The sequence below is a fragment of the Microtus oregoni genome, unplaced genomic scaffold (genome assembly GCF_018167655.1).
Source record: "Microtus oregoni isolate MIOR12 unplaced genomic scaffold, Mior012 000043F_ref0000047, whole genome shotgun sequence".
NCBI classification, from domain to species: domain Eukaryota; kingdom Metazoa; phylum Chordata; class Mammalia; order Rodentia; family Cricetidae; genus Microtus; species Microtus oregoni.
In genome coordinates this window covers 9502295-9528669 of record NW_024543210.1, presented here as the reverse complement: position 1 = coordinate 9528669, position 26375 = coordinate 9502295, and the positions used below count along the sequence as shown (strand labels likewise).

The following is a 26375-nucleotide window of genomic DNA, read 5'->3' as shown; positions in this document are numbered from 1 at the left end:
TTACCTCCACACTGACACATGTTACAACTTTTGTGTAGGCATAGGAAATTGAGCTTCCTTAGCCCTGAACAGTGAATAGCATTGCACCTCCTGGGCTTAGATATTTAGTCTCCAGCCGTAGATAAGATACCATCACCCAAATTCTTCAGCAATGTACTTGAACATGGGCTCTCTAAATTTCTGCTTTAGAAGTGGCATGGTTTTGGTTATGTTATTGGCACATGGCATACTCCTGGAAATGTTTGTTGAATGTGTAGAAATAATAATCTGTTGACAGAAAGGATTGGTGGCTGAGGAACATGTCATTTAAGATGAGCTGGCAGGGAAATGACAGTTAAACATGGGTAATTTGGATGTGACTCTGCAACTGAATTAGCTTGTGATAGGACATTTTATTTCCCTGAGTGACATTAAGCATTAGGTAACAGAGATCTCCCAGAAAGGTGTGAGCCCAGAGTTTGAAAGATAGTGAACACTTTTCATTTAGCCAATAACTAGTTGATTTGGTGGGGACTAGTTGAGGACGTATCTTAGGGTAGTGTAATTGTCTTTCCTATTTTATTTCTTTAAGAATGTCTTACCTGTCCAAAGAGCAGCTGCACGAACTCTATGTGTTTTTCTACGCTATAATCGTAAACAAGAGCAGAGGCATGAAGTCATTCAAAAATTAATTGAACGTAAGTAATCATTTTGGAAAAAAGTTACTGAAGTAGTTGACCTTAATTATATCTACAATGTATTACATATCATTTTTCAAAGATAAAGCAGGTGAATATCTGATTGTGCTTTTAATGGAATTTTATAGGTTAATTTATCTTGGAAATCTTTGTTTCATAGATGAAAGTAGTATTTAATCAGAGCCCTCTTTTGTGAATTCCAACACTTAAGAAATTTAAATACATAAATGTATGTTGAAAGGCTAATTTCTACCTTAATGAAATAGCATTTGCAACTAAAGCACAAATAGAATATTTTTTTTACATCTAGTAATTTACTTTATAATGCTGTTTTAAATATTAATTGAATGAACCAAATATGGGCTTATAATTCTTTCTTGAATGGTGTTGACAGTACATATTAATGTTAATAGTGAGCTGTGATGATTTGACTATTTAGAAATTAGGTTAACACATGCAAATTTATTGTGATTTATTAAGGGATAAACATCATGGCAAAAATCTTTAAGTTGTTAATTCTGGTAGCAAATATATATATTTGTTTAGTGAGCTTTTTAATCATTGAACACTTGCCTTGACTATAATTATGCTTAAATATTTTTTAATAAAACTATTATCCAGTACAGACAAGGAAGAGGACTTCCTGACTATTAGAATTCACCATATTAATCATGAATCACCACTTTTCAGGGGGAAAATACTTCCATAAAATTCTACTTAAGGAAAACTGTGTTCAGTATTTTTGTTTGTTTGTTTGTTTGTTTTGCTCAGTATTTTGATTTTTCATTTTATGGCCTGTTTTAATTCTGTTTTCATTTTACATTGGTAGAGACTTAAATTTAGGATAAGTCTCATTTTAAAGATTATGTTTGGTTTTAAGTATTAAGAACTTTGCCTTTACACAGTTATGTGAAAATGAGGAGATTATGCTTTAAAAACTGACCTAAACCATTGTCAGTAATTGTGTTTACGTATGATTTTATCCATGTCAGACACTTTTAAGGAAACGAAGAGAGAACAATTAGTTTAGTTTGGAGAGACTTGGAGGGTTTGCAGATCGCATTTGAATTGTTTTAAGTGTGTACATTCACTCAGATTGCTTTCCAGGTTTCAATAAGACACTGTCAATAAGACAGGGTACTCAGCATATAGGCAATGGTCAAACAGTAACGCTAGACATTCAGTCATCGCAGTCCATCAGTGCTTACTGGGGTTTATTCAGTGTTAATAAAATCCTTTCCTAGTTTTTGGTGTGTAAATATTCTAGTCTACAAACCTAGAGTATACAAAGAGTATTTTCTCTTATCTATTATATTTGTTAAATAAGTTACAGGTATAATGAAACTTTGCATACATTTTTTATATTTAGCTTTATAATATTTAATTTTATGTAGGGAAAATTAGGTTATGGTATTTTTGTTGTTTGTAGAGTTGGGCCAAGGAAAGAGTTATTGGAATAGACTTCGGTTTTTGGATACCTGTGAATTTATCATAGAGATCTTTTCCAAATCATTTTTCTGCAAATATTTCTTTCTACCTGTTATTGAACTAACCCATGACCCAGTAGCGAATGTGAGGTATGTATCACTCTGCAAGGTTTGAAAATATTGCGTTTCTCATATGTCCTTTGTGGTAAATGTTTGAAAACTCTCTTAATTAAGTCAAGTAAGGAATTGATGCTTACTTTCAGAGTCTTAGTAGTTGTTTTTGAAGATTGACTTAACAGCCACACATTTATGGGATCCTGCATGGATAATATATGGATATGTAGCAATAAAAATCAGGCTAGTTAGCATTTTTCTTTTCCTTAAATATTTGTCATTTTTATTTGCTCAGAGTCTTCAGACTGGTCTTTATTTATTTATAAAATATATAATGAGTTGCTATGAACTATAGATATCCATTATATTGCAAAGGCTTCAAGATATTCCTTGTATATTAACTGAAGTTTTACATCCTTTGCACCTCCTTCCAGCCTTCCTTCCTCCTACCCTTCTACTTGCTGATGACCACCATTCCACTATTCACCTTTTTAGCTTCCACATCTAAGGAATCTAAGGAGCAACATACAGTACTCTGTGTTTACTTTATTTTACTTTATGTACACCTTCCTGTGCCCTTTGTGTTGTAGTAGTGTTTTATTCTTTGTTAGAATTGTGCTTATATACCATATTTTCTTTACCAGTTGGTGGATAGTTCAGTTGGCTTCATAGCCTGGTTAGTAATAGTCTTGGGATAACAATCTCAGTCTCTTAATTGATGTCGACACCTTTTGTCTTACTGAATTGAGCAAGCACAAATCAAAGCCAGCCTGCCAGTCTGGCTGAGTAACTATTATTAATATGATAAGATCCTTAAAAAGTATTTCTTACTAAAAGCTATAGTCCTTATTTTCAAGAACTTTGTTATCTTGTGGCCCATGAATCAAAATGTTTTCTAGATATGCTTTGGGTAATAAATTGTGTGCTTCTCTACATAAATGTTTCAATATTTAATTTACTGCATTTAGACACCATTAAGGCTAGGAAAATCCTATATTGGTATTTCGAGGACCCTTCTCCCTAGTGACCAGAGTGAAGTCATTTCTCCAGAGGGGACTTGAGGGTTATTAGTTACAATGTCCCCAGTGTCTGTGCTGAGCAGTGGTTGAGATGGAGACAATTGGTGCATAGTAGTGAGAATCCCAGAGAAGAGTTTCTTCACTTTTCATATGCACAGAAGCAAGGGCTACTGTGTAGAAAAAGCTCTCAGCTAAGCATATGCCAAAACACCATCCTGGAAACCCTGCAGTGGCACTTAGCTGCTTCAAGATTTGCAAAAAGAAATACAGAGCATTAACCTGGAGAACACACGATGAACAAATAAGTCTAGCAGCTTTAATTAAGATAGACAACTGTCCAGCTTCTGTCCCCAGAACTAGCCTAAAAAGAAGGAAAGGTGGAGTTAACAAAGCAGAACATCTCATTGACAACCTTCTCCTGGGAAGGCTTTCTTCAATCTCTTGGATCTCTGCTCACCTCCCTTGCAATCCTTAGCCTCCTTGTTTCTTTTTAGTGGATCTAGACAATGGTAGAGCCTTAGCATGTTTCCCATTTCTCTTCTTCCCTCACTGACTTTATTATGTTAACGATCTCTCCATTCCCTTGCCTAAACTATCATTTTTATGCATTCCTGACTTTATCTTTTGCAAGGACATCCACCTGGACTCCAGGCTTACTGAGCTAGCTGCAGATTTATAATTCCCATAGAATATCTAATGGGCATCCCAGACTTAATCTGTCTAGCATTCAGTGCTGGGTCTGCTTTGTCTGCATCTCTTCCCGCTGCAGTGTTCTGCATCTCAATAAGCAACTGGTTCAACTTCCCACTGCCCAGGCCTAAACCTAAACCCCTTTCTCTCCATCTTCCCATCTGCAAGTCCCTGTGGCCACTCTGCTGCTCACAAAAGACATGCAGAGAGCAGGCTTCTCTGGGCACTTCTACTGCTCCTTGCCCAAAGCACCATTAGCTCTTGCTTGGGGTTTTCTCCATTGCTTCTCTTCCCTCCTTAACCACTTACAGTCTAATCTCAAAACAGCAGATGATAATTAGGAAAGTTAAGTTAGATCACTATACTCCTCCGCTCATAGCCTCCAGTGCTTCTCATTGCATTTGAAATAGAAGCCAGGCTCTGTACAGTGTCCCGCAGAGCCCTGCATGAGCTGGCCCCTTGTCACCACTCAGGTCTCATACTAAGCTCATCTTTGCTATATTCTTTCTCGAGGCTAGTTTGCTAATTCAGAGTATCACTAGGCAAGCCTTCCTTCTTGGCCATAATGCTTTTCCAGACACTTGTGAGAGACTTGCTCCCTGTTTTTCTAGATCTTTCCTTAAATACATATTTTCAGTGAAAACATTACTACTCCAACACTGCCTTTCAGACTGACTCACCACTTTCTGGCAGACATTTTCTTTATAAGCATTCTATTTTTCATGCCTCATACCAGAATGTAAATTCTTGAAAAACAGAGGATTTTATTGGTTTGGTTCAATTTTGTGTCTTGGTATCCACAATAATGAATGCCTTATAAATAGTAGGCACTCCACACATGCAGGGACAATTGAACTCTGAGATTTTCTAAAGATTAAACTTTTTCTGTTCCACATTCCTATTACTGTTAGTTATTATTAAGCTCACTCTAAATGCAGAATGAAACTTTGCTACATGCTGCCCAAAGTGAAATCAGCTCTGAAGATTCCTGCAGACATGCATCTTCTTCAGCAGTTAGAAATGTGTGTGAGAAAACTCCTGTGTCAAGAAAAAGATAAAGATGTCCTGGCTATTGTGAAAAAAGTAAGTGTCTCTCCTGCTTAGAAAGCATGTGTCTTGCAGTATGGCAGTGTTAATTTCAGCTTCCCTACCTTAACTTGATAGGATAATAATCTATGGTAAGAATTAATACATGGTAGGTGTGTTTGCTGCTACTGGCTCTACCAGTTCCTTTGAAGGGTGTTTCTAAAGGTAATCATTTTTGTTACTAGCAGTATGAGTTCCTTGTGGGAGAGCTGAGCACCTGTGAGGTGTCTGTGAGCCTGGCTCAAATGATGACCTATACCTCATTCACTAGATTTTATCTATTATTGTTCTCAATTCAGGAAGTTATTTTTTCTAGAAGAGTGTGGGAAGAACCCTCAGAGTGAATCCAGTGGTCTGTCTGGCCTTGTAAAGACATTAGAGCTAGAAACTGGCTGCTTGAGAACACGCTAATAGGTGGTGAAGATCTGATATCACCCAAGCACATCTCTTTCCAAAATTTATGCCATATGATTTTGCTCTAGCATGAGGATTTGTTAGGTGAATTGTTTGAAAATGTTGAAAAACTAAGGTATGAGTGGGTGTGACTTTGGAACACAGTTTTTGAGGGCTTATTGGTGGTTACAGATCAGCATAGTGTAAGCTCTTCTCTTATTGGTAGTTACAGATTAGCATAGTGTAAACTCTTCTCTTTGAATACCCTCGGGAAAGAGTTTCTTTCAGAAGTACTTATTGATTGTATTTCATTACTGTTGGACCAACTGTAATCTCTAAAAACTTCCCTTGTAGACAGTATTAGAGTTGGACAGAATGGAAATGTCTATGGATATGGTGAGTACATTCTACACTTATAGTAAAGAGATACTTAGAGTCAGCAAGAAGTTGGCACAAATGATTAACAATGCCATTTTAAATTTTAAACAGTTTCAGAAAAAAAATTATGAGAAAGATTTGTTGGATCAAGAGAAAGAAAGAGAAGAACTACTGTTTTTGGAAATGGTATGTTGTCCCATGCACGCTTCTTTCTGACTAGCTTTAGATGGGCTTTGATAGTATACCTAAAACTAATTTATTTCAGTTTTGCAAATTTCCTGAAAGACTGAAGAAAAGTCTTCATTTTCTAAAGTTTTATCTGTTATAAATTGGAAGAAAAATTATAGTTGAGAGTGTTTAGGAAAATGAGTTTCTTAAGTGAAACTAGTGGGTATGCAACCACATGTATTCAGTCTCAGTTGAGACATTCCCGCCTGCCCCTGGCAATCCATTCTCAGAACTCATTGAGTAAGACTCTACCACTATGGTGATCATATTTTCTAGAACTCATGTGGCTTTAAATGTCCCTGATGCCAAAGATACAAACTAGTGTTTTCTTTATAGGCCATCCTATCTTGTTTTTTTCCAACTTTTACATCAAAATTACTTTTTTTTTTATTGAGCTTTACATTTTTCCCTGTTCCCCTCCCTGCCTCTCCCCTCTCCCCTTTAGCCATACCCCAAGGTCCCCATGCTTCCAATTTACTCAGGAGATCTTGTCTTTTTCTACTTTCTACTTCCCATGTAGATTTGATCTATGTAAGTCTCAGTGTCCTTATTGTTGTCTAAGTTCTCTGGGATTGTGGTTTGTAGGCTGGCTTTCTTTGCTTTATGTTTAAAAACCATCTAAGAGTGAGTAAATATAATTGTCTTTCTGTGTCTGGGTTACCTCACTCAAAATAATGTTTTCTAACTCCATTTTCCTGCAAAATTCAAGATATTTTTTTTATTCTGCTGTGTAGTACTGCATTGTGTAAATGTACCACATTTTCCTTATCTATTCTTCGGACAAGGGGCATTTAGGTTGTTTCCAGCTTCTGTCTATGAAGAACAAAGCTGCTATGAACATAGTTGAGCACATGTCCTTATGGCACAATTGAACATCCTTTGGATATATACCCAAAAGTGGTATTACTGGGTCTTGAGGAAGGTTGTTTCCTAATTTTCTGAGAAATAGCCACACTGACATCCAAAGGGATTGTACCATCTTGCATTCCCACCAGCAATGCAGAAGTGTTCCCTTTTCCCCACAACCTCTCCAGCATAAGTTGTCATCAGTATTTTTGATCTTGGCCATTGTTACAGGTGTAAGATGGAATCTCAGAGTTGATTTGATTTGCATTTCTCTGGTGACTAAGGATGTTGAACATTTCCTTAAGTGTCTTTCAGCCATTTAGATTCCTCTGTTGAGAGTTCTCTGTTTAGGTCTGTACTCCATTTGTTTTTATTGGATTATGTGTTCTTTTGGTGACCAATTTCTTGAGTTCTCTGTATATTTTGGAGATCAGACCTCTGTCTGATTGTGGGGTTAATGAAGATCTTTTTCCATTCTGTAGGCTGTCGTTTTTGTCTTGTTGACCATGTCCTTTGCTTTACAGAAGCTTTTCAGTTTTAGGAGGTCCAATTTATTAATTGTTTCTCTCAGTGTCTGTGATGCTGGGGTTATATTTAGGAAGTGGTCTCCAGTGCCAATTCATTCAAGTGTATTTCCCACTTTCTCTTCTCTAAGGTTCAGTGTGGCTGGCTTTATGTTGAGGTCTTTGATCCATTTGAACATAAGTTTTGTGCATGGTGATAGATATGTGTCTATTTTCATTCTTCTACATGTTGATATCCAGTTATGCCAGCGCCACTTGTTAAATATGCTTTCTTTTTTTTCCATTTAATATTTTTTACTTCTTTGTCAAAAATCAGGTGTTCGAAGATGTATGGATTGATATCTGGGTCTTCTGTTTGGTTCCATTGGTCCTCCTGTCTGTTCCTATGCCAATACTAGGCTGTTTTCAGTACTATAGCTCTATAGTAGAGTTTGAAGTCAGGGATTGTGATGTCTCCAGAAGATCTTTTATTGTACATAACTGTTTTGGCTATCCTGGGTTTTTTTGCTTTTCCATATGAAGTTGAGTACCATTATTTTGACATCTTTGAAGAATTTTTCTGGGATTTTGATGGGCATTATGTTAAATCTGTAGATTGCTTTTGGTAAGATTGACATTTTTACCATGTTAATTCAGGAGCATGGGAGATCTTTCCACTTTCTGGCTTTTTCTTCAATTTTTTTCTTCAAAGATTTAAGGACCTTTTCATATAAGTCTTCCACTTGTTTGGTTATAGTTACTCTGAGATATTTTATGCTATTTGAGTCTATTGTGAAGGGTGTTGATTCTCTGATTTCTTCCCCAGCCCTTTTATCATCTGTGTACAGGAAGGCTACTTTTTTTTTTTTTTAGTTAATCTTGTATCCTGCTATATTACTGAAAGTGTTTATGAGTTGTAGAAGTTCCTTGGTAGAATTTTGGGGGTCACTTATATAAACTATCATATCATCAGCAAAAAGTGAGAGTTTGACTTCTTCTTTTCCAATTTGTATCCCCCTGATCTCCCTTTGGTGTCTTATTGCTCTAGCTTTGGCTTCAAGAACTATATTGAATAGATATGGAGAGAGTGGACAACCTTGTCTTGTTCCTGATTTCAGTGGGATCTCTGGGAGTTTCTCTCCATTTAGTTTGATGTTGGCTGTTGGCTTGCTGTATATTGCCTTTATTATGTTTAGGTATGTTCCTGTATCCCTGCTCTCTCCAAGACCTTTATCATGAAGGGATGTTGTATTTTGTCGAAAGGTTTTTCGATATCTAATGGGATGATCATGTGGTTTTTATTTTTCAGCTTGTTTATATGGTTAATTATGTTGACAGATTTTTGTATATTGAACCATCCCTGCATCTGTGGGATGAAGTTAACTTGATCATGGTGGATGATGGTTCTGATATGTTCTTGGATTCGATTTGCCAGTATTTTATTTAGTATCTTTGCATCAATGTTCATGAGTGAGATTGGTCTGTAATTCTCTTTCTTAGTAGTATCTTTCTGTGGTTTGGGTATCAGGGTAATTGTAGCCTCATAAAAAGAGTTAGGCAATGTTCCTTCTGTTTCTATTGTGTGGAATAATTTGAGGAGTATTGGTATTATTGGTTCTTCTTTGAAAGTCTTGTAGAATTCTGAGCTGAAAACATCTGGTCCTGGGCTTTTTTTAGTTGGGAGACTTTTGATGATTGTTTCTATTTCTTCACCAGTTATAGTACTGTTTAATTTGGTTATCTAATCTTGATTTAATTTTGGTAAATGATGTTTATCCAGAAAGTTGTCCATTTCCTTAAGGTTTTTCAATTTTGTGGAGTACAGGTTTTCGAAATATGACCTGATGATTCTCTGTATTTCTGCCGTGTGTGTTGTTATTTCCCCTTTTTCATTTCTGATTTTGTTAATTTGGATATTTTCTCTCTGCCTTTTGGTTAGTTTGGATAAAGGTTTGTCTATTTTTTGATTTTCTCAAAAAACCAACTCTTCGTCTCATTGATTCTTTATACTGTTTTCTTTGTTTCTATTTTGTTGATTTCAGCTCTCACTTTTATTATTTCCTGCCGTCTAGTTCTATTAGGTGAGTTTGCTTCTTTTTGTTCTAAAGTTTTCTAATGTTCTGTTAATTCACTAGTGTGGGATTTTTCTAGCTTCTTTATGTAGGTGTTTAGTGCTATGAACTTTCCTCTCAACACTGCTTTCATTGTGTTCCATAAATTTGGGTATGTTGCGTGGTCATTTTCATTGAATTTTAGGAAGTCTTTAATTTCTTTCTTTATTTCTTCCTTGACCCAGTGATGATTCAGGGAAGCACTATTTAATTTCCATGTGTTTGTGAGGTTTCTGGAATTAGTATTGCTGTTGACTTCTAGTTTTAGACCATGGTGATCTGATAAGACACATGGGGGTTATTCCAATTTTTTGTATTTGTTGAGGTATGTTTTGTTACTGAGTATGTGGTCAGTTTTTGAGAAGGTATTATGAGGTGCTGAGAAGAAGGTACATTCTTTCCTGTTTGGATGGAATATTCTATAGATGTCTTTTAAGTCCATTTGAGTCACAACATCTGCTAGTTCCTTTATTTCTTTGTTCATTTTTTGTCTGATTGACCTGTCCAGTGGTGAGAGGGGAGCATTAAAGTTTCCCACTATTAGTGTATGGGGTTTAATGTATGATTTAAGCTTTAGAAGTGTTTTTTTTTTTCACGTATAAGGGTACCCTTGTATTTGGGGCATAGATGTTCAGTATTGAAATTTCCTCTTGATGGATTTTTTCTGTGACTAATATGAAATGTCCTTCTTTGTCTCTTTTGACTGATTTTAGCTTGAAGTCTATTTTGTTAGATATTAGGATAGCTATACCAGCTTGTTTCTTAGGTCCCTTTGATTCGTATATTTTTTTCCCAACCCTTTACTCTGAGATGATGTCTGTCTTTGAGTTTGAAATGTGTTTCTTGTATGCAGAAGAAGGATGGATTCTGTTTTTGTATCCAATCTCTTAGCCTGTGCCTTTTTATAGGTGAGTTGAGTCCGTTTACATTAAGAGATATTAATGACCAGTGATTGCTATCTCCTGTTACTTTAGTTGTCATTGTTGGTGATGTTAATTTGTGTGTTTTCCCCTTCTTTGGGATTTGCTGCTATGAGACCATCAGTTGTGTTTTTGTTGATGTAGCCAACTTCCTTGGGTTGGAGTTTTCCTTCTAGAATTTTGTGTAGGGCTGGGTTTGTGGCTAGGTATTGGTGAAATCTAGATTTGTCATGGAATATCTTGTTTTGTCCTTCTATGGTGACTGACAGTTTTGCTGGGTATACTAGTGTGGGCTGGCATCTGTGGTCTCTTAATGTCTACATAAGGCTTGACTAGGACCTTCTTGCTTTCATTGTCTCCACTGACAATTCTGATCAGTCAACCTTTATATGTTACTTGGCCTTTTTCCTTTGCAGCTCTTAATAGTTTTTATTTACTCTGTATGTTTAGTGTTTTGATTTTTATGTGGCAAGAGGATGTTTTATTTGGATCCAGTCTATTTGGTGTTCTGTAAGCTTCTTGTATCTTCATAGGCATATCTTTCCTTAGGTTGGGAAAGTTTTCTTCTATGATTTTGTTAAATATGTTTTCTTGCTTTTGAGTTTAACTTCTTCTCCTTCTTCTATACCTATTATTTTTAGATTTGGCCTTTTCATGGTGTTCCATATTTCCTGGATTTTTGGGGTTAAGCTCTTGTTAGATTTAATGTTTTCTTTAACTCTTAAGTCTACTTCCTCTATAGTATCTTTAGTGCTTGAGATTCTTTCTTCCATCTCTTGTATTCTGCTGTTCATGCTTGTATTTGTGGTTCCTGATCATTTTCTCATGATTTCTGTTTCTATAATTCCCGTGGTTTGTGTTTTCTTTATTGCCTCTATTTCTCTTTTCAAGTGCTGAATAGTTTCTTTCATATGTTTGATTTCTTTTTCTTGGTTTTCTTTAAGTGATTTGCTGATATCTTTCAATTTTTTTGTTTGTCTTTTTTTTCATTTATTTAAGGGAATTTCTCATTTCCTCCTTTAGAGTTTCAAACATTATCTTGAAGTTACTTTTTAAGTCATTTTTTTTTCTGTTTCATCCATATTTGGTTGTTCAGGTCTTGCTGTTGTAGGGTCTTTAGGTTTTACTGGTGTTGTGTTGCTCTTTGCAGTGTTGCATGTGTTCTTACCTTTTCTACTCATCTTTTCTTCTAACAGGTGTGGTTGGGGTGTCTGAGATTCTGTTGAATAATCTTCTAGGTGCCAGTAAATACAAAGCTCAGATGTTTGTTCCTCATGGTACAGTCAGTGTCACAGTTCTAGTTACCCTGTTGGTTACTCCATGTTCCTAGAGATAGCTTAGCTCTCCTGTGATTTGCTCTGTTCCCTTGAAGTTTGCTGTCTCGGGTTTATTTTGGCCTTTGTTGCTGGCTTTGCCCTGTTTCTTTATATCCTGGTGTGGAACCCTTCCTGCAGAAGTCCATGGGTTGGAGTTGGACCTGGAAAGGTTTCTGACTTCGGTCCACTGCCTCGGAGGTCCTAGGCTCAGGTGTGCCCAGAATCACAAAGAACCTGCTTACTCCCTTAGAGGTCCCAGACACTCAGAGGTTTCAGTTTCCTGCCTATTCCCTTTGATGTCCCAGACCAATGCCTATACCCAAAGAGGTCCTGGCTCAGACCTACTCCCTCTGAGGACCCAGACTCACACCTGGCCCCACTGAGATCTCTGGTTACTGCCTATTCCTTCAGAGGTCCCAAGGTCACTCATGCCCAGACTGGCAGAGGTCCTAGATCAGGCCTAGTTCCTGGGAGGTCCTAGACTCACACCCGGACCCACTGGGGTCCTGGCTTAGGTCTACTCCCCTGAAGGTCCCAGATTTACGTCTGGACCTTTAGGGGTCTCTGGCTCTGGCTCACTTGCTCAGCGGTTACTCCCCTGTAACTGTTCCAGTGGAGATTACTGACTCTGGATATGGTTGCTGACTCAATCCTGATCCACCAGTGTCCAGGGACTGGGTTTGCTTCTGGGGCTGGATTTGCTCCTGGCTTCTGCTCCCGGTGGAGCTTGTTTGCCTATCTTGTTTTTGTAAGTCCATTTTGAGAACCTAAAGTAGGCTGTTAACATCATTAAGAGCTCTTCTGTCACATGCACATATTGTGAATATTTTCTTGAACTCTGCCTTCTCTTGATGTTTTTAACATTCTTTGGAAAGTTTTAAATTTGATGTTCCTTTTATTCTTTAAAAAGATTTATTTTTGATTGTGTGTGTGTGTGTGTGTGTGTGTGTATGTATGTGGTATATGTACAGAAGTGTGATTTCCCTTGAAGGCCTGAAGAGGGCATCAGGCCTCCTGGAGTGTAGGTGGATATGTGCCACCCACTTGGGTTGCTAGGAACCAGACTCAGGTCCTCTGCAGAGGCCTCAAGTACTTTAGCCACTGTCTTGTTTCTCCAGCCCTAAAGTCCAACTTATTAAGCCTTTCTTTTATGATTGCTGTTTTCTTTAAGAATCCTTTGTCTTTTTGACTTCACATGTCCCTCCATGATTCTACAAATTTGAGTTTGAAATTTACACTTAGACCTTTGCCCAATTTTAAATTAATATTTATATCTTTTGTTATTAGCTATTTTGGCTCTACTTACCAAAACTCCTTTTCTCCCACTGAAATTGCTTTACCACCTTTCACAAGTGTCAGTCATCCTTGTGTTTCCTGACTTCCTCTTCTGATCCACTCACTTATTTGTATGTCTGCTTTTTAGGCAATACCAACTTGCTTTCATACTTTTTAACTGTAGGTATTTTTAAAATCAGATAGGGTATGTTTTTGAACTCTTTTTAAAAAAAATTATTTATTTATTTATTTTATGCTTTGGCCAGTGTAGGACCTTTGCATTTTGATAAAAGGTTGACATCTAGTTTGTCAATTTTTATTTGTCAAAAGTGTGTTGGCATTTTAATTAGTGTTGTGTTAACTGGAGCTAATCTAGGGGCTGGAGGTGTCACTTAGTGTTAGTGTGTGCTACTTTGGAAGGCCCAGGGTTCCATCTCTAGCACCAGCAAGAGCAGAAACAAAGAAACAAACAGAGGTTTTAGAAAAAGCATCCAGACAAATAGAACTTGGATTTTTATTAACTTTTTTAGTTAGCATACAAGAGAATGGTTTTCATAATATTTTTATACATATATAGCATTGTGTTTTGCTCATACTCATCTCCTATACCTTGGGACCACAGGCAGGCAGGCATACCTCAGTCAAGTGGGGACATCTCTGCTGTAGCTATCAGGTGCTGCCTGATAATATTTGTAGACTTTGGATTAGTGGAAGCTAGTGTCCGCTGAAGAATAATTCTCCTCTATTTTTAGTTATGTATTGTATGTGTGAGTGCAGATGTCCTCAGAAGCCAGCGTCAGATCCCCTGGAACTTGTAGGCAGTTGTGAGTCAGCATGAGTCCTCTGTAAGAGCAGTATTTGTTCTTTCCATTGAGCTATTTCTCTAGTCCCCTAAACGCACATTTCAAAAGTTTTGTCTGATAGTTAAAAAGATGTTGAAGCAAGTACAACAGTGGGCAATGGATGTCTGTTTAAAGGACTAAAGCTAGCCCAGGTTAATTTAATTCTGTCAGCAATATTCTCTTAAAAATCACAAGCTCCACTGTGGAAATGCCTGCGATCTTAAGTTTATAGTCCTCAGTTTTTCTATATATCATGCTTCAATAAGATACTTTAAATATGTTTGGTAGACTTCTTTTTCCTCTCAGTTTTTTGTTTTTGTTTTATTTTTGTTGTTATTTTGTGAGACAGGGTTTCTCTTTGTACCCTTGGCTGTTCTGGGACTTACTCTGTAGACAAAACTGGCTTTGAATTTACAGAGATCGATTTGTCTTTGCCTTCTGAGTGCTGGGATTAAAGTTGTGTGCCACCACCACCCAGTGAAGGCCTCTTAGTCCTTCACTAAATACTCATTGTAGAGTGATGCCGAAGTCATTCTTTTAGTTGAACAAACTCCCAAGAGCAATATTCTGTGATATAAAATACCACAAATTAAAACAGTGGCAAGCCTCCAAATTCTGTACCAAGGGAAAGCCCCATTTTTTAGAGGTATTTTTGTGAGGTATATTTGTATCTCTGAAGGCTAGAGTCATTTCCCCCAGAACAAACTCCCACGCTGCACCTGTAACACGCCACTGTATCCCAACAGGAACAGCTTGAGAAGGAGAAGCATCAGAACGAAGGGAGGTCCTCCAGTGAGAAAAGCTTTGAGAAGAAACGTAAGTAGTTCTGTGTCTTCTCACTCAGTTACAGGATTAATGTTGGGTGACTGGGGAAATCCAGGTCCCTTTCTGTAGAGCAGAATATATGCAAAAGGAAGCTCAAGAACAACTTCACTGGTTTTAAAAGAAAAACCTGGGAGTGGGCTGTTAATCCAGGTAGCTGCCTGGAGGAGGAAGATGGAAAAGAAAAAGAGAAAGCCAGGAGGTTAGCTGGAGTGCTGGACAGGAAGGCATGCAGTTGCGAGGGGAGCTTTAGAGAAGGTGAAGCCCAAAGCATTAGGGAAAGCGCGCTGAGAAATGCAGACCTGTGAAGCTGTGTGCCTGCAGTTCTCTAAGCAACTGCGCAGAAGCCAGGAGTTCTGGGGCAAAGGTAAATTATTAGAGGGATTATTATTCTTCCCTTCCCTTTATCAAGGCAAATCTGCCTTCTTGAAGCATGATGGTCCCCTAGCCAGGTTTTTGACCAGCCCAATTGGATTAGCTCTTAAGGGAGCAGACTCGGGCTCACCCAGAGGTTGATTCCATTCTTTTGACATTTAGGCAATCAAGGCTACAGTAACTTTGTATCTTTGTATCCTGAAATACTATGTGGAGCTTTAATTTGATAGGGAAAATTACTTTTTTTGCTTTTAAAAAGAAGTTACTTTTGAAAATTGGCTGACTAATGTGGTATAGGTATTAGGAGTACATGGGAGGCAACAGTGTGAGGCTCAGAGTCCCTGGAAAGGGAACCTTAATCTTGGATGACAATTACAAGGTTGTGGAACTGACCCTCAATAGTGGAGACTGAACCATGGAAAATATAAAGTAAAAGTATTTGGGAAATAGTGCTGGTTAAATAGGGATATGAATTTCACAGGAGTCAGATGAAGTTAAACAACTTAAAACAGAGTTTATTTTAGGCAGAGACCCTAGGACACCAACGCAGAGCCTACCCAAGAACATCCCTGTTTCTGTTCCTGGACCATCTAGCACTCCATCAACAAGTAAGGACTTTTTCTGTTTTATGATTCATATAATGTTTGTTTTAAAAGACAAATTGCAGTTTTATTTGCTTTTAGATTATATGATTCCTGATGTGTCATTTTACTTATTTTTTAATAGTAAAAACAAAAATGAAAATTTATTCAATGTGGCTACACTGGAAAGAGGAATAAAGGTCTAGTGAAGTCCACCTTCCCTCCCTGCTAAGACCATTTCCAGGGTCCTGTTATGAGGTTCAGGTTTAATTAAAGCCTAAAGTTATGCATATTTGAGCAGTCAGTCTCTGCCACTGACTCACTGTCTCCTCTCCAGGTGATCTGACAGAGTGCAAATCCCTTATCCAGGAATTTAGTCTCTCCCTTCATCCTGCATGAAATTCCTGGGACACTCTAGTTTCTTGAGGTCTGCTGTTTCAATATTTTGATAGCCAAAGGGTGGGTCAGAGTTGTCTGTGTAGAGCATCTTTATCCCTGCCAGGCCATTACACTTTGACTTTGAAAGTGCCCTTAGCTTTTCCAGTTAGTTTCCCCATTATTCCTCTTGGGTGGTTTGAATTAGAATTACTGCAGTCAGCTCAGACTGAAGAGTGGAGACTTCACCCATCTGGGTTTTTCTGGACATAGTAGGATTTGAGGAGGACTAGGGGGTTGGAATGGTAAAGGGGGAACTGAGAGTTTGTATTTTCCTTCATTCTGCTTCATTCTAGGCAAAGAAATCAAGAAATCCAAATTGATTCGAAGCCAATCTTTTAATAATCAAGCTTTTCATGCAAAATATGGCAACTTAGACAAGTGTGCTAGGTATGTGCTGTCAACTGTTCATTCTTTTTCTTTCTTTTTTTTTATTTTTTTATTTGTCGAGACAGGGTTTCTCCGTAGCTTTTGGTTCCTGTCCTGGAACTAGCTCTTGTAGACCAGGCTGGCCTCGAACTCACAGAGATCCGCCTGCCTCTGCCTCCCGAGTGCTGGGACTAAAGGCGTGCGCCACCACTGCCCGGCCAACTGTTCATTCTTAACTGGAGTTTTTATTTTGCGGTCACCCTACTTATTAACATATTTACATATGTAAATATTTACATCACAAACTCAGAATTAATTTGAATTTTTTATGGGCTGACAATTTATCAATTTCTTCTGTAAAGATTATCACACTAAAAATAGAAGGTACTTAAAGCTATTTACTATTTGTATCAAAATGGGTATCTCAGGAAATATTTTCTCAAGGAAAAAATATTTATTTATTTATTTATTTTTTGCTTTTTCGAGACAGGATTTCTCTGTGGTTTTGGAGCCTGTCCTGGAACTAGCTCTTGTAGACCAGGCTGGTCTCGAACTCACAGAGATCCGCCTGCCTCTGCCTCCCAAGTGCTGGAATTAAAGGTGTGTGCCACCACCGCCCGGCTAAGGAAAAAAAAATTAAAAAATGGGTATCTTTGCACTGTAGGACGACTGGTTCCATGACATTATATGAAAACATCACAGAATATACCCATTCTCTATGAGAAAGGTGGAATATATTATACATACCTCTTAACTTCCAAATGAGTGTGAGCATGCTCTATCTGCCAACAGGCTGCACATCCATGTACATTGTATCATTTCTGCATATGGACAGGCCACAGGTGTGTTTATCCAGTAGGCAGTCACAACAGAGATCTAATAGTAGATATATATCTGCTTTTTATTTATAGCCCAGGTCAAAATTGTAACCAGCTAAGATTAGAAGAGAATCGGCATTATTAAACTACCATGATTTGTAATATGTGTTAAATGCATATAGCATTAACAGCTGTAGGTCACTGGAAAAGCCAAGCAGTTTTAAGAAAACATGAGGTTGCCTGCACAAAACCTCTGCACAATATCAAACGCCAGTCAGTATTCTGGCATGGAAGGTGTAGGGACTTATGACCCTTACCCCTAACTGAGCAGCTCCTGACAGCAGATGGCTTCTGGGGGGAGCAGGTTTGTTTCTTTAAGGTTGTGACCCCTGCTGGATCAACTCTGTTCTGGTGGATGGTCCCACACCTGTGAATATATGGGAAGTACAATCTGTACTTGGTGGGTTATTTAAAAAAAAAAAAAAAGACATGGCGTTGGGAGATATGGTGGGAAGATAAAAAAGGGAGTGGATCCAGGAAGAGATAGGGAAAAATATGGTCAAAATACATTGTATGAAATTCTCAATTAATAAAAATATTTAAAAGATATTGATACAAAACATTACATATTATTTATTCTATATTCTATATAATTATTATATTATTAAATTATATCAAAAGATATTGAAAATTAGAAAGAAAGCACAAATACTTTAAAAATATTATTTCTCAAGATAAAGAACATGTTGAATTGATAGACCAGACTTTGTAGGCTCCCCATGGGAGGTCTTACTTTTTCTGAGGAGTGGATAGGGGTTGGATGGGAGAGTCGGGGGAGGGGAGGGAGAGGGAACTGTGGTTGGTATGTAAAATGAAAAAAAAATTTTAAATAAAAAAATTTAAAAAGAACATATTGAAGAAAAGTATGTTTTGTTTTTTTCTGTTATTAATCATACCTTGTTCCAGACTTTCAGCTCTAGCTTTTGGTATCATCAGTAGATCCATGCATTTCTCCTAGCCAACAGTGTTCTCAGGATGTATAGACAGGACTGTAGCTAGTCCCAGGAAGGTTTTACCCATCTTACCTACCTTTGCTGAGCATCAGAAGAACATCTATAGTTTTGATGAAGCAAAGGGAATGCTTTTCAGTTGTAGAAAAAGTATGTATTTGGAAGCATGAAATGTAAAAAAAAATACTAAATGCAACAGGCATGTTTCATGAGAAGTAGAAGAAAGTATTTTCAAAACAAGGTTAAAACCCCAAGTGTTAGGTAGCTAAATCTGAAAGTGTGGTTTTAGGTTCTAACTATGTCACTTTCTTTCCTAGTAAAAGCTCCACCTTAGCTCACACACCTTCCGTCTCAGGGCTGGTGAGGACTGCCATGCTTTCACTAACTGGTAAGCAGTAGCACACACTCTTCCCAAAATGGCTGCTTTAGTAAAGTATTATTTACTTTAAACGGTACGTCCTTCTAATTCTAGATATGATGCTTTTTAAAATTTTTTTTTTTGTACATTGGTGTTTTGTCTGCATGTGTGTCTTTTTGAGAGTGTCAGATCCCCTGGAACTGGAGTTATAGACAGTTGTGAGCTGCCATATGGGTGTTGGGAATTGAACCCAGGTACTTTGGAAGAGCAGTCAGTGCTCTCAACCCCTGAGCCATTTCTTCATCCCCAAGATGTTTTTCTTAAATGTGTGTCCTCATCAAGTCCTTAAGCAATAAACTTTTCTTGTCACTGAGGAAATTGAGGTTCCTTTTTGGGATCTTAGTTTCCTTAATAAAATAATTTATAAATAGACTTGAAACTGGGGGATAATTTTATTAGAATTTAAGACAAAAGCAATAGGGCAAGCAAGATGTAAATCTTAGCAGTTGCTAAGAGAATAGAAATGGAGAAGAGAAAAAGAGGAAGCCATGCCATCTGAGTTAAGGCAAGGTGGCAGACAAACAGCCATAGGGTGGGGAGGGGCGCTTTAGAGAAGGAATAAGAAGTCCAAAGTACCAGAGAAAGTGTGCTTGGGCTCTGGACAGCATTGAAGAGGAAGAAAAGGAAAAAAGAAAAGTTAGGCCTTTCTGAATCAAGCCACAGGAAGTTGGGCAGATCCAACAGAACCTCAGGGGGCTCTGAGGAGCAAACAATGGTATATTTCTATCCAGAGGTAGATGCCATTATTTTTGCTAGGATGCAGCCATTTTCTCTTAATGGGCCTTTAGTACTACCATAACACAGCAGCCGAGGAAATACTTGACCATATACTATTTTAAACTGCATCAAGACTCAGAGCTTAACACTTGTAAAGAGAGAGTAAGAACTAATTGTCGGTTAGTTAGACTGTGATCAAAGGGCCTGCTGAAGACAGACATTTCCAGTAATTTATAAGGAAGTTGAGCAGAATCCATTTACCATCTTATGTACCTGAAAGTTTGTTTCAAGGGCCAGAAGATTCATTTAAGGCCAGGTGGTAAATGTTTTAGCTACTGTGGTCTAGTTACAGTCACTCAGCTCTTGTTGCAGTGTGACAGCAGCCATAGGTATTGCCTGCTGAATAAACATGGTGTGCTCTATAGCGTCTTAAGTACCCAGACAGGCATTTGTTTCACAACATGTAGTTTGCTGACTTGTGGATTTTACAGTCAAAGATAGAATTATTCATAGAAAAAACTAGGATATATTACTAAAAATTACTTGTGGCTATATATATATTTCTAATGTTGTATATATTGGTTGAGAACTATAATAATGATTGATAAATACTAAGATAAATAATAGTAACCCTTAATTTCAGAGGGCCTGAAAATTTAAGAGTTTAGTTATCTTTTGTTTTTAAGTTTTATTTTGAGTAATCTGTCTTCCTTTTTACTATGTTAATTTTCTTCTCATGAAAAATATGTATGTATACGAGATAGTTTGCAAACAGTGTTTTCATTTCTAAAACAGAATCTCTATAATCAAAACATTGATATTCGCACAAAGACATCAACATGGTAGACCAGATTATCACTAGAAATCAGAAGTGTTTTGGTCATGGTACTTGTATAATGATGTCACCATATATCGTGGTACATTAAAAAAATGGCACTAGGCCCATTGGGTACTTATATTATGAAACCCAAAACTTCAGCCTCAATATCTGGCATTATATAGAAATCATTAGCTCACTATGTAGGCTTAAACACAAAAGATAAAATTACATTTTTTTAAAAGAAGTTATGGGAGAAAGTCTGGAGCAGGTAGGTATATCTATTAACCATAGTAGTAAAAGAGTGACATATTGTGTCATCTGGGCTTTGAGATAGGGCCATAGAAAAACATGAGTCAAGACCTGGCTTGGAGAAAATATGCATAGTGTATCTTATCTCAAAGGATTTGTGTCAAGAATGTTCAGAGAAGACTAGGCAGCTAAGCTTAAAATGGACAAAAGATTTGAATGTGAATGTTTAAAGATAAAGATATAAGTGCATAAAAATGCTTTGCATCACCAATCACTAGGGAAGTACAACTGGAAAACAGTGAGAAAGTGGAGCAGTGTTTGCCTGCAATCCTAGACTTGAGAGTTGGAGGCAGGAATATCAGGAGTTAACTCATCCTTGGCTGCATGCAATACTGATGCAGCCTGGGCTGTAGGAGACCTTCTATTAAAACAAAACAAAGAAGTAGCTGTGTGGAAAATGCTGTACTGCTTGTTGCTTATAACATGTTTGAAAATGAAGTGCTCATAGTATGACTTTCAAGGATGAAGAGTACTCTGCAGACTTCCATACATAGAGAGGGAGAGGAAATGAGAAAGATAGGAGCTAGATAATGCTTTGGCAATTTTTTTCTGAAGTTAAACACACCAAAAAAACCCAGCACATCTATTCCTAAGCATTTATTGAAAAATATTAAAACATAGCCACATACAGATGTATACACAACTGTTCATAGCGGTTTTATGTATTATAGTCAAAAACCAAAATCAACCTGGGTAGTGGTGGCGCACACCTTTAATCCCAGCTCTTGGGATGCAGAGGCAGGCAGATCTCTGTGAGTTTGAGGCCAGCCTGGTCTACAAGAGCTAGTTCCAGGACAGGCTCCAAAGCTACAGAGAAACCTGTCAAAAAAAAAAAAAAAGGAACCAGAATCATCCAATTGCCTCTAAGTAAACTCTTATTAGGAGAAACGTCAGCCCATCTATACAACAACGAAGTGCTAATATTCCTATACAGATGAACTTCAGTTATACTGATCATATGAAAAAATAAGACAGTATATTCTGTATAAGTCTTTTTATGTTAAATCCTGAAAATGCAAGCTAATCTTTAGCAAGGGGAAAAGTGGTGGTTTGTAGAAAGAGGAGGTAGAGGAGGAATGATTATGAAGGACCCAATGGAACATTAGTATATCATGTTTTCATGTCCTGATTGTGATAATGGCAGTGGATTATACACATGCCAAATCTTAATGTAGTACACTTTACTGTAATATAAATTATAAGGGGGAAAAAAACCCCACTGTCAGGAGTCTTCTCTCCTTGGTAGACATCTTTCTGAGTGTATCAACACCTCTGCCTCTGCACATGTTAACTTCCAGATGACTCATTCCGGACTCACAATACCAGTAGCGTCCCAGCCTCCTTTTCTCCTAATCCTGTTTTGCCCAGTACTTCCCGTGGGACAGGTAACACAGCTGATCCAAAGAGTAGTGGAAGTAAAGATGTGCAGCCTCGGAAGGCTACCTTGTAAGTACCAATTTCCTATTGGTGAGTGTGCTGTTTGACTCAGGGCACCTTCCCACTTCCACACTTGAAAGAACTAAAAATGTCTGTAGCAAGGGAATGTTGTAAGATGAAGGTAAGTGAGAGCCTTGACTATGTTAGAATGTACAAGGTATTTGATATTACCATTTGGCAAAGACATTGTCTACTAGGTACCTAAACACCTACTAACTGATGTATCTGATCACCTGGCATTCAGAAAGGTGGCTACAGCTGATGTCACAACAGCACGGGACCCAGAGTGTGGCTGAGCTGAACGTATTTGTAGACAATACTTGTGCTTTGAAGTTAAAGTTATAAAGGGCCTGCTTTCTTTCCCCATGGTTCCTTTGTGTGCTATTTGCTCCTTGTTTGAATTTGTTTCTTTTAGACCTTTAAAAGAACGATACCCTAAAAACCATTACAATAACACTGCAAGGATGCCCAAACTATAGTTACAGCTTTGTTCTTTTATACAGAACAGCCATTCAAATCACAATGAAACTTACTAAATTCATGGGCTTTTCCTTTCTATCTTTTCCCTCCTTCCTCTCTTTCTCCTTCCCTCCCTCCTTCCTTTCTTTCTGTTTTTGAGACAGGGCTCACTATATGGCCCACTCTGGCCTAGAACTTGAGCCCTCTTGCTGTAGCCTCCCAAATGCTGAGATTAATTACAAGTATACCTCACTATGCCTAGCTTACATTTTTGAATAAGGTTTTTAAGCTACTTCTTTCTATGGAAACTCTTCTCTGGCTGGCTGAAGTTTCTTTTAGGAGCTAGTTATAATTCATTTTAAATTCTGATTGACCATTTGGTATATACTTAGAAATATGTGTACCCCATTTCATTCAGAATTCAAAAATAAAGATATTGGATGAAAGTCAGTGGGACTAAATACTCCAAAAATAATCATAGCAACAGGTGATTCAGATAATGCAGAATAGTGGTGCCAACTTGAAGGCTGTTCTTTCTACAGAAAGCTCTAGTGCTATTTAGGAGCTATGGGAGCAGAGGTGGCATGGGTTGGTATGCAGCACTCTAGGCTAGACTCATGTACCCACTCAAGTATGAGGAAAGTCGCTGTGTATTGCTGAGCCTGGCCCTCGGGCTTTATACATATCTGTCAAATAGCAGATCTGGCCCATAGCTCCTTTAAGGGGCCTCTTTTTATCCTGAGATTTCTCTCTTTAACCCCAGACCCTCTTTTTTAATTTTTTTTAAAAAGAAAATAAACTATCTTTTTTTTTCCACTATAATCCAGACCCTCTTTTTTACTGCCCTGAGCTTCTGAGGAACATGGTAGCATCATCAGAACTAGTTTTATTTTTTTAGAGAAAAGACTGCTGAACCAGTATTTTGTGGTGGCTTTCCTTTATTCCAGATACTTTGTCTGTTCTTATGTTGCCGAACACGCATTTCCTTTTTACAAACTGTATTTCCTATTTTCTTGAGTAACCGATGGTTACCAAAATGAATTCACAATAAAGACCCATGAGAACTGATACAGAGTTTGTACCTGTTTCAAGTGATCTGAAGGAAGGCTTGCTAGCATACACAGCCGCTTCTTCACACATGCCAGACTGTGCAGCACCTGGCATATGCTCCTAGCATGCCCATTGGTTGGGTGGGTGATTGGTATCTATACTGGCCTTTTTATAGTGTTTCAGAGACTGTCATATCCAAATTGAAAAGAAAAGAGGTACTCTTTATTTAAAACAAGCCTGTGAAGTGATTGCAGAAAGTATTTCCTCAAGAAAAACTTCTAAGTTTTACTTAGAAGTAAAAACTTTCTAAGAAGTTTTTACTTCTTAGAAAATTTCTGTGCAGTGCATGCACTTGCTTTACCAATGACACCTCTGGTGCTGACAAGCAGTGTCTCAGAAGGGAAGTACAGGTGTGTGGCATAGCGTCTGTCTTCTAGACTAGACAGTTGATATTCCTGTGCAATTTCCTCTATGGTCATACAAAATCGAAAGTGTAGAAAAAGTTATGGAAAGTGAAGGGGATGATACTAGGTGTCCACAGGGTGGTCTTTGATACTTACAGGTAATTCTGAGTAATCCTTAACGTGTAATTCATTTCCTCTTAAACAGAGTTCTCATGTTGTAGGCTTACTCAGAGTAGCATTAATTTACATTTCTTTATTTACTTTATATGGATAATTGTTTTATGTCTTCTTTTTGGTCTCTTTCTCCTTCCCTGCTTCCCTCCCTTCTCTCCTTCCACTTTATTTCCTTCTTTCATCAGAAAATCCAGAAAATCCAATCCTTAAGTCAACTGCTTGGTGAAGGAGGCAAGCAGTCGGCAGAGACTCTGACGGTGGAAAAGAGCTCCAATGATGGCCGGGCTTGTTAAAGTGTGGAGGGGAAGGGGACATCATGCAGCTGCTGTGAAACGTACCTTACTTGGAATTAGATTTCCTAGGAGGTATGACATGTTTTAGCGTGGGCTCTGAACCTCAGTGTCCAGTATAGTGTAATGAGCTCCAACTTGAGATGTGTATCCAGACTGAAGGAGAGACATGCCTGTCTGTGAGAAGCTGCTCTTGGTTACTCTAAGTTGTACATTTAGAAATTCCATAGCAGTCTGGATAAGCTGATTGCTCCTTGGGTAGCAACCTGGGCAGGGACACGGGAGGTAAGGAAGGCACTGTATTTCCTCAGAGCTCTCTAAGCCAAGAAGAAAAATCAAACCAAACACTGTCCTATGGGTCCTGGGATCCTGTGACAGTGTCAGCACCTGGACAACCCCAGTCTAGATTCGGCCATGAAAATCTGCAAAGATTCATGAAAATTTTAGCTAACAAATACCTTAAAAATGATAGATTGATGATTTCCTTAATTCCCAGAATTTCTTTTATAAATGCTTTGTTTACATTTTGGATTGTATCTGTCCTTAATTTCAAATGATGAATCTAGTTTGAATCAGCTGTTATTTCAAGCTATCATGCTCACGCTACGTCAACAGCAGCCATTTGTACTGATGCTAATACTTCCATCCAAGTTTGCCTGTGGAACATAGATTGTCCTTAACTTTAAAGTATCGGTTCCTGAGATAGAATGTATGAAGCTATTGTCAGCTTCTCTATTTCAAATGCAATCAGCATATACCTATATTGATATCAGAAAATACTTGTTTTTTAAAGATATATTGATGTATCATAAAGATGATCTAATTTGTGAATGCATATGTGTGCGTGGTTACTTTTTATAATGTGAAATGGATAATGAGCTTGTTTAAAATAAAGCAGAGGTTAATGAGCACTTGTGAGAAAAGTTTTAAATACTTTCCTACAGCTCTTACTCTATGAAGAAAGGGCAGTTCATCTTTAAACAATGAGCAAGTGGAGCAGATTTATGTTAACTCAAAAGGACTCTGGGACAGCTGCTTACTGCTTTTTCATTCTTTGTCATTCCTTTCCTTCCCTATGACCTCTTTAGGGACCATTGAGGGACTCATAACACCATTCATCAAGGACAGTCAGGTCAGAAGTGAGAGTCTAATAGCCATGAGAAACTTGATTGTTCTGCATAAGGGAATTCAGTTTAACTAGTTTATGTCTCCTACTAGCGTTAGTGATGTGGGATTGAATCTACTGTGGTCTGGAGAATTCATTGTGCGTAAGGGGACCTCAAGGCTGCATCAGTTTTTCCAGTACTCTGGTTCAAAAAGTCGGCATTGACTCTGTCTACTTTAAATAAAATGGAAAGTTTCAATTTGATTGTTAAATAATACACTTAGTAGTTATAAACTTTTTATATTCTTGTTATATATGTGGGATAAGGGGGAAGTGATCTGACAGAATAGTCACCACTGCTTATAAAGTTGGAAGTCAATTGCTTAGGCATTAAATTCTCAATTAAACAGTTATTCAAAATTACTTTTGGAAGTATTTCTTTTCACAAGTATTAAAAACTTTTTAAAAATTTGAATCTTTGTTAAAAATCACATCCCAGAGACAAATATGCAGGAAGATTAAAATGCAAGTGGGTAGCAGATAGGAACACCCACTCATATCTTCATTTTGTCAGCAAACCTAACCTCCTTGAACTAGGTGTGTTGACAGTGCTCTGCTTCCTCTGCAGTGCTGGCCTACCTGCCACTGGCTTTGGCTATGTTTATTTCAGTATGGTTATAACTGTAGGCTTGCTTTACTAGATTTCATCTCTCAAAGTGGGAAAAGAGCCAGAAATTCCTCTTTTCTGGCCCCAGGTTCAGTTCCCAGCGTCCACATGCTGACTCACAGCCACCTAAAACTGTAGTCCTATGGGATCCGAAGCTCTCCTCTGGTGTGCGAATATCCATGCAAACAAACATCCATATACATAAAATAAATCTTTAAAAACAATAAAATTTCTCTTCCTACTATTTCCCCACAAGCACAACCAAATAACTGAACATAAGTACCTATGAA

The 26375-nt window shown here is 37.8% G+C and overlaps 1 protein-coding gene across 4 annotated transcripts in view; it reads left to right on the top strand.

Moving 5' to 3' along the window:
• Ppp4r4 (protein phosphatase 4 regulatory subunit 4) overlaps window positions 1–25833 on the top strand; it is a 100635-nt gene extending 74802 nt beyond the window's left edge. For all 4 annotated transcript variants that reach the window (XM_041633446.1, XM_041633450.1, XM_041633448.1 and 1 more), the window contains 11 exons: window positions 572–677; window positions 2107–2254; window positions 4866–5010; window positions 5761–5802; window positions 5896–5970; window positions 14572–14641; window positions 15547–15630; window positions 16335–16428; window positions 18553–18623; window positions 21798–21945; window positions 24209–25833. In XM_041633446.1, the coding sequence (XP_041489380.1) occupies window positions 572–677; window positions 2107–2254; window positions 4866–5010; window positions 5761–5802; window positions 5896–5970; window positions 14572–14641; window positions 15547–15630; window positions 16335–16428; window positions 18553–18623; window positions 21798–21945; window positions 24209–24233 (1008 nt within the window). In that variant the 3' untranslated portion in view covers window positions 24234–25833. The remainder of the gene's footprint in view (window positions 1–571; window positions 678–2106; window positions 2255–4865; window positions 5011–5760; window positions 5803–5895; window positions 5971–14571; window positions 14642–15546; window positions 15631–16334; window positions 16429–18552; window positions 18624–21797; window positions 21946–24208) is intronic.
• The last annotated feature ends 542 nt before the right edge of the window (window positions 25834–26375 follow it).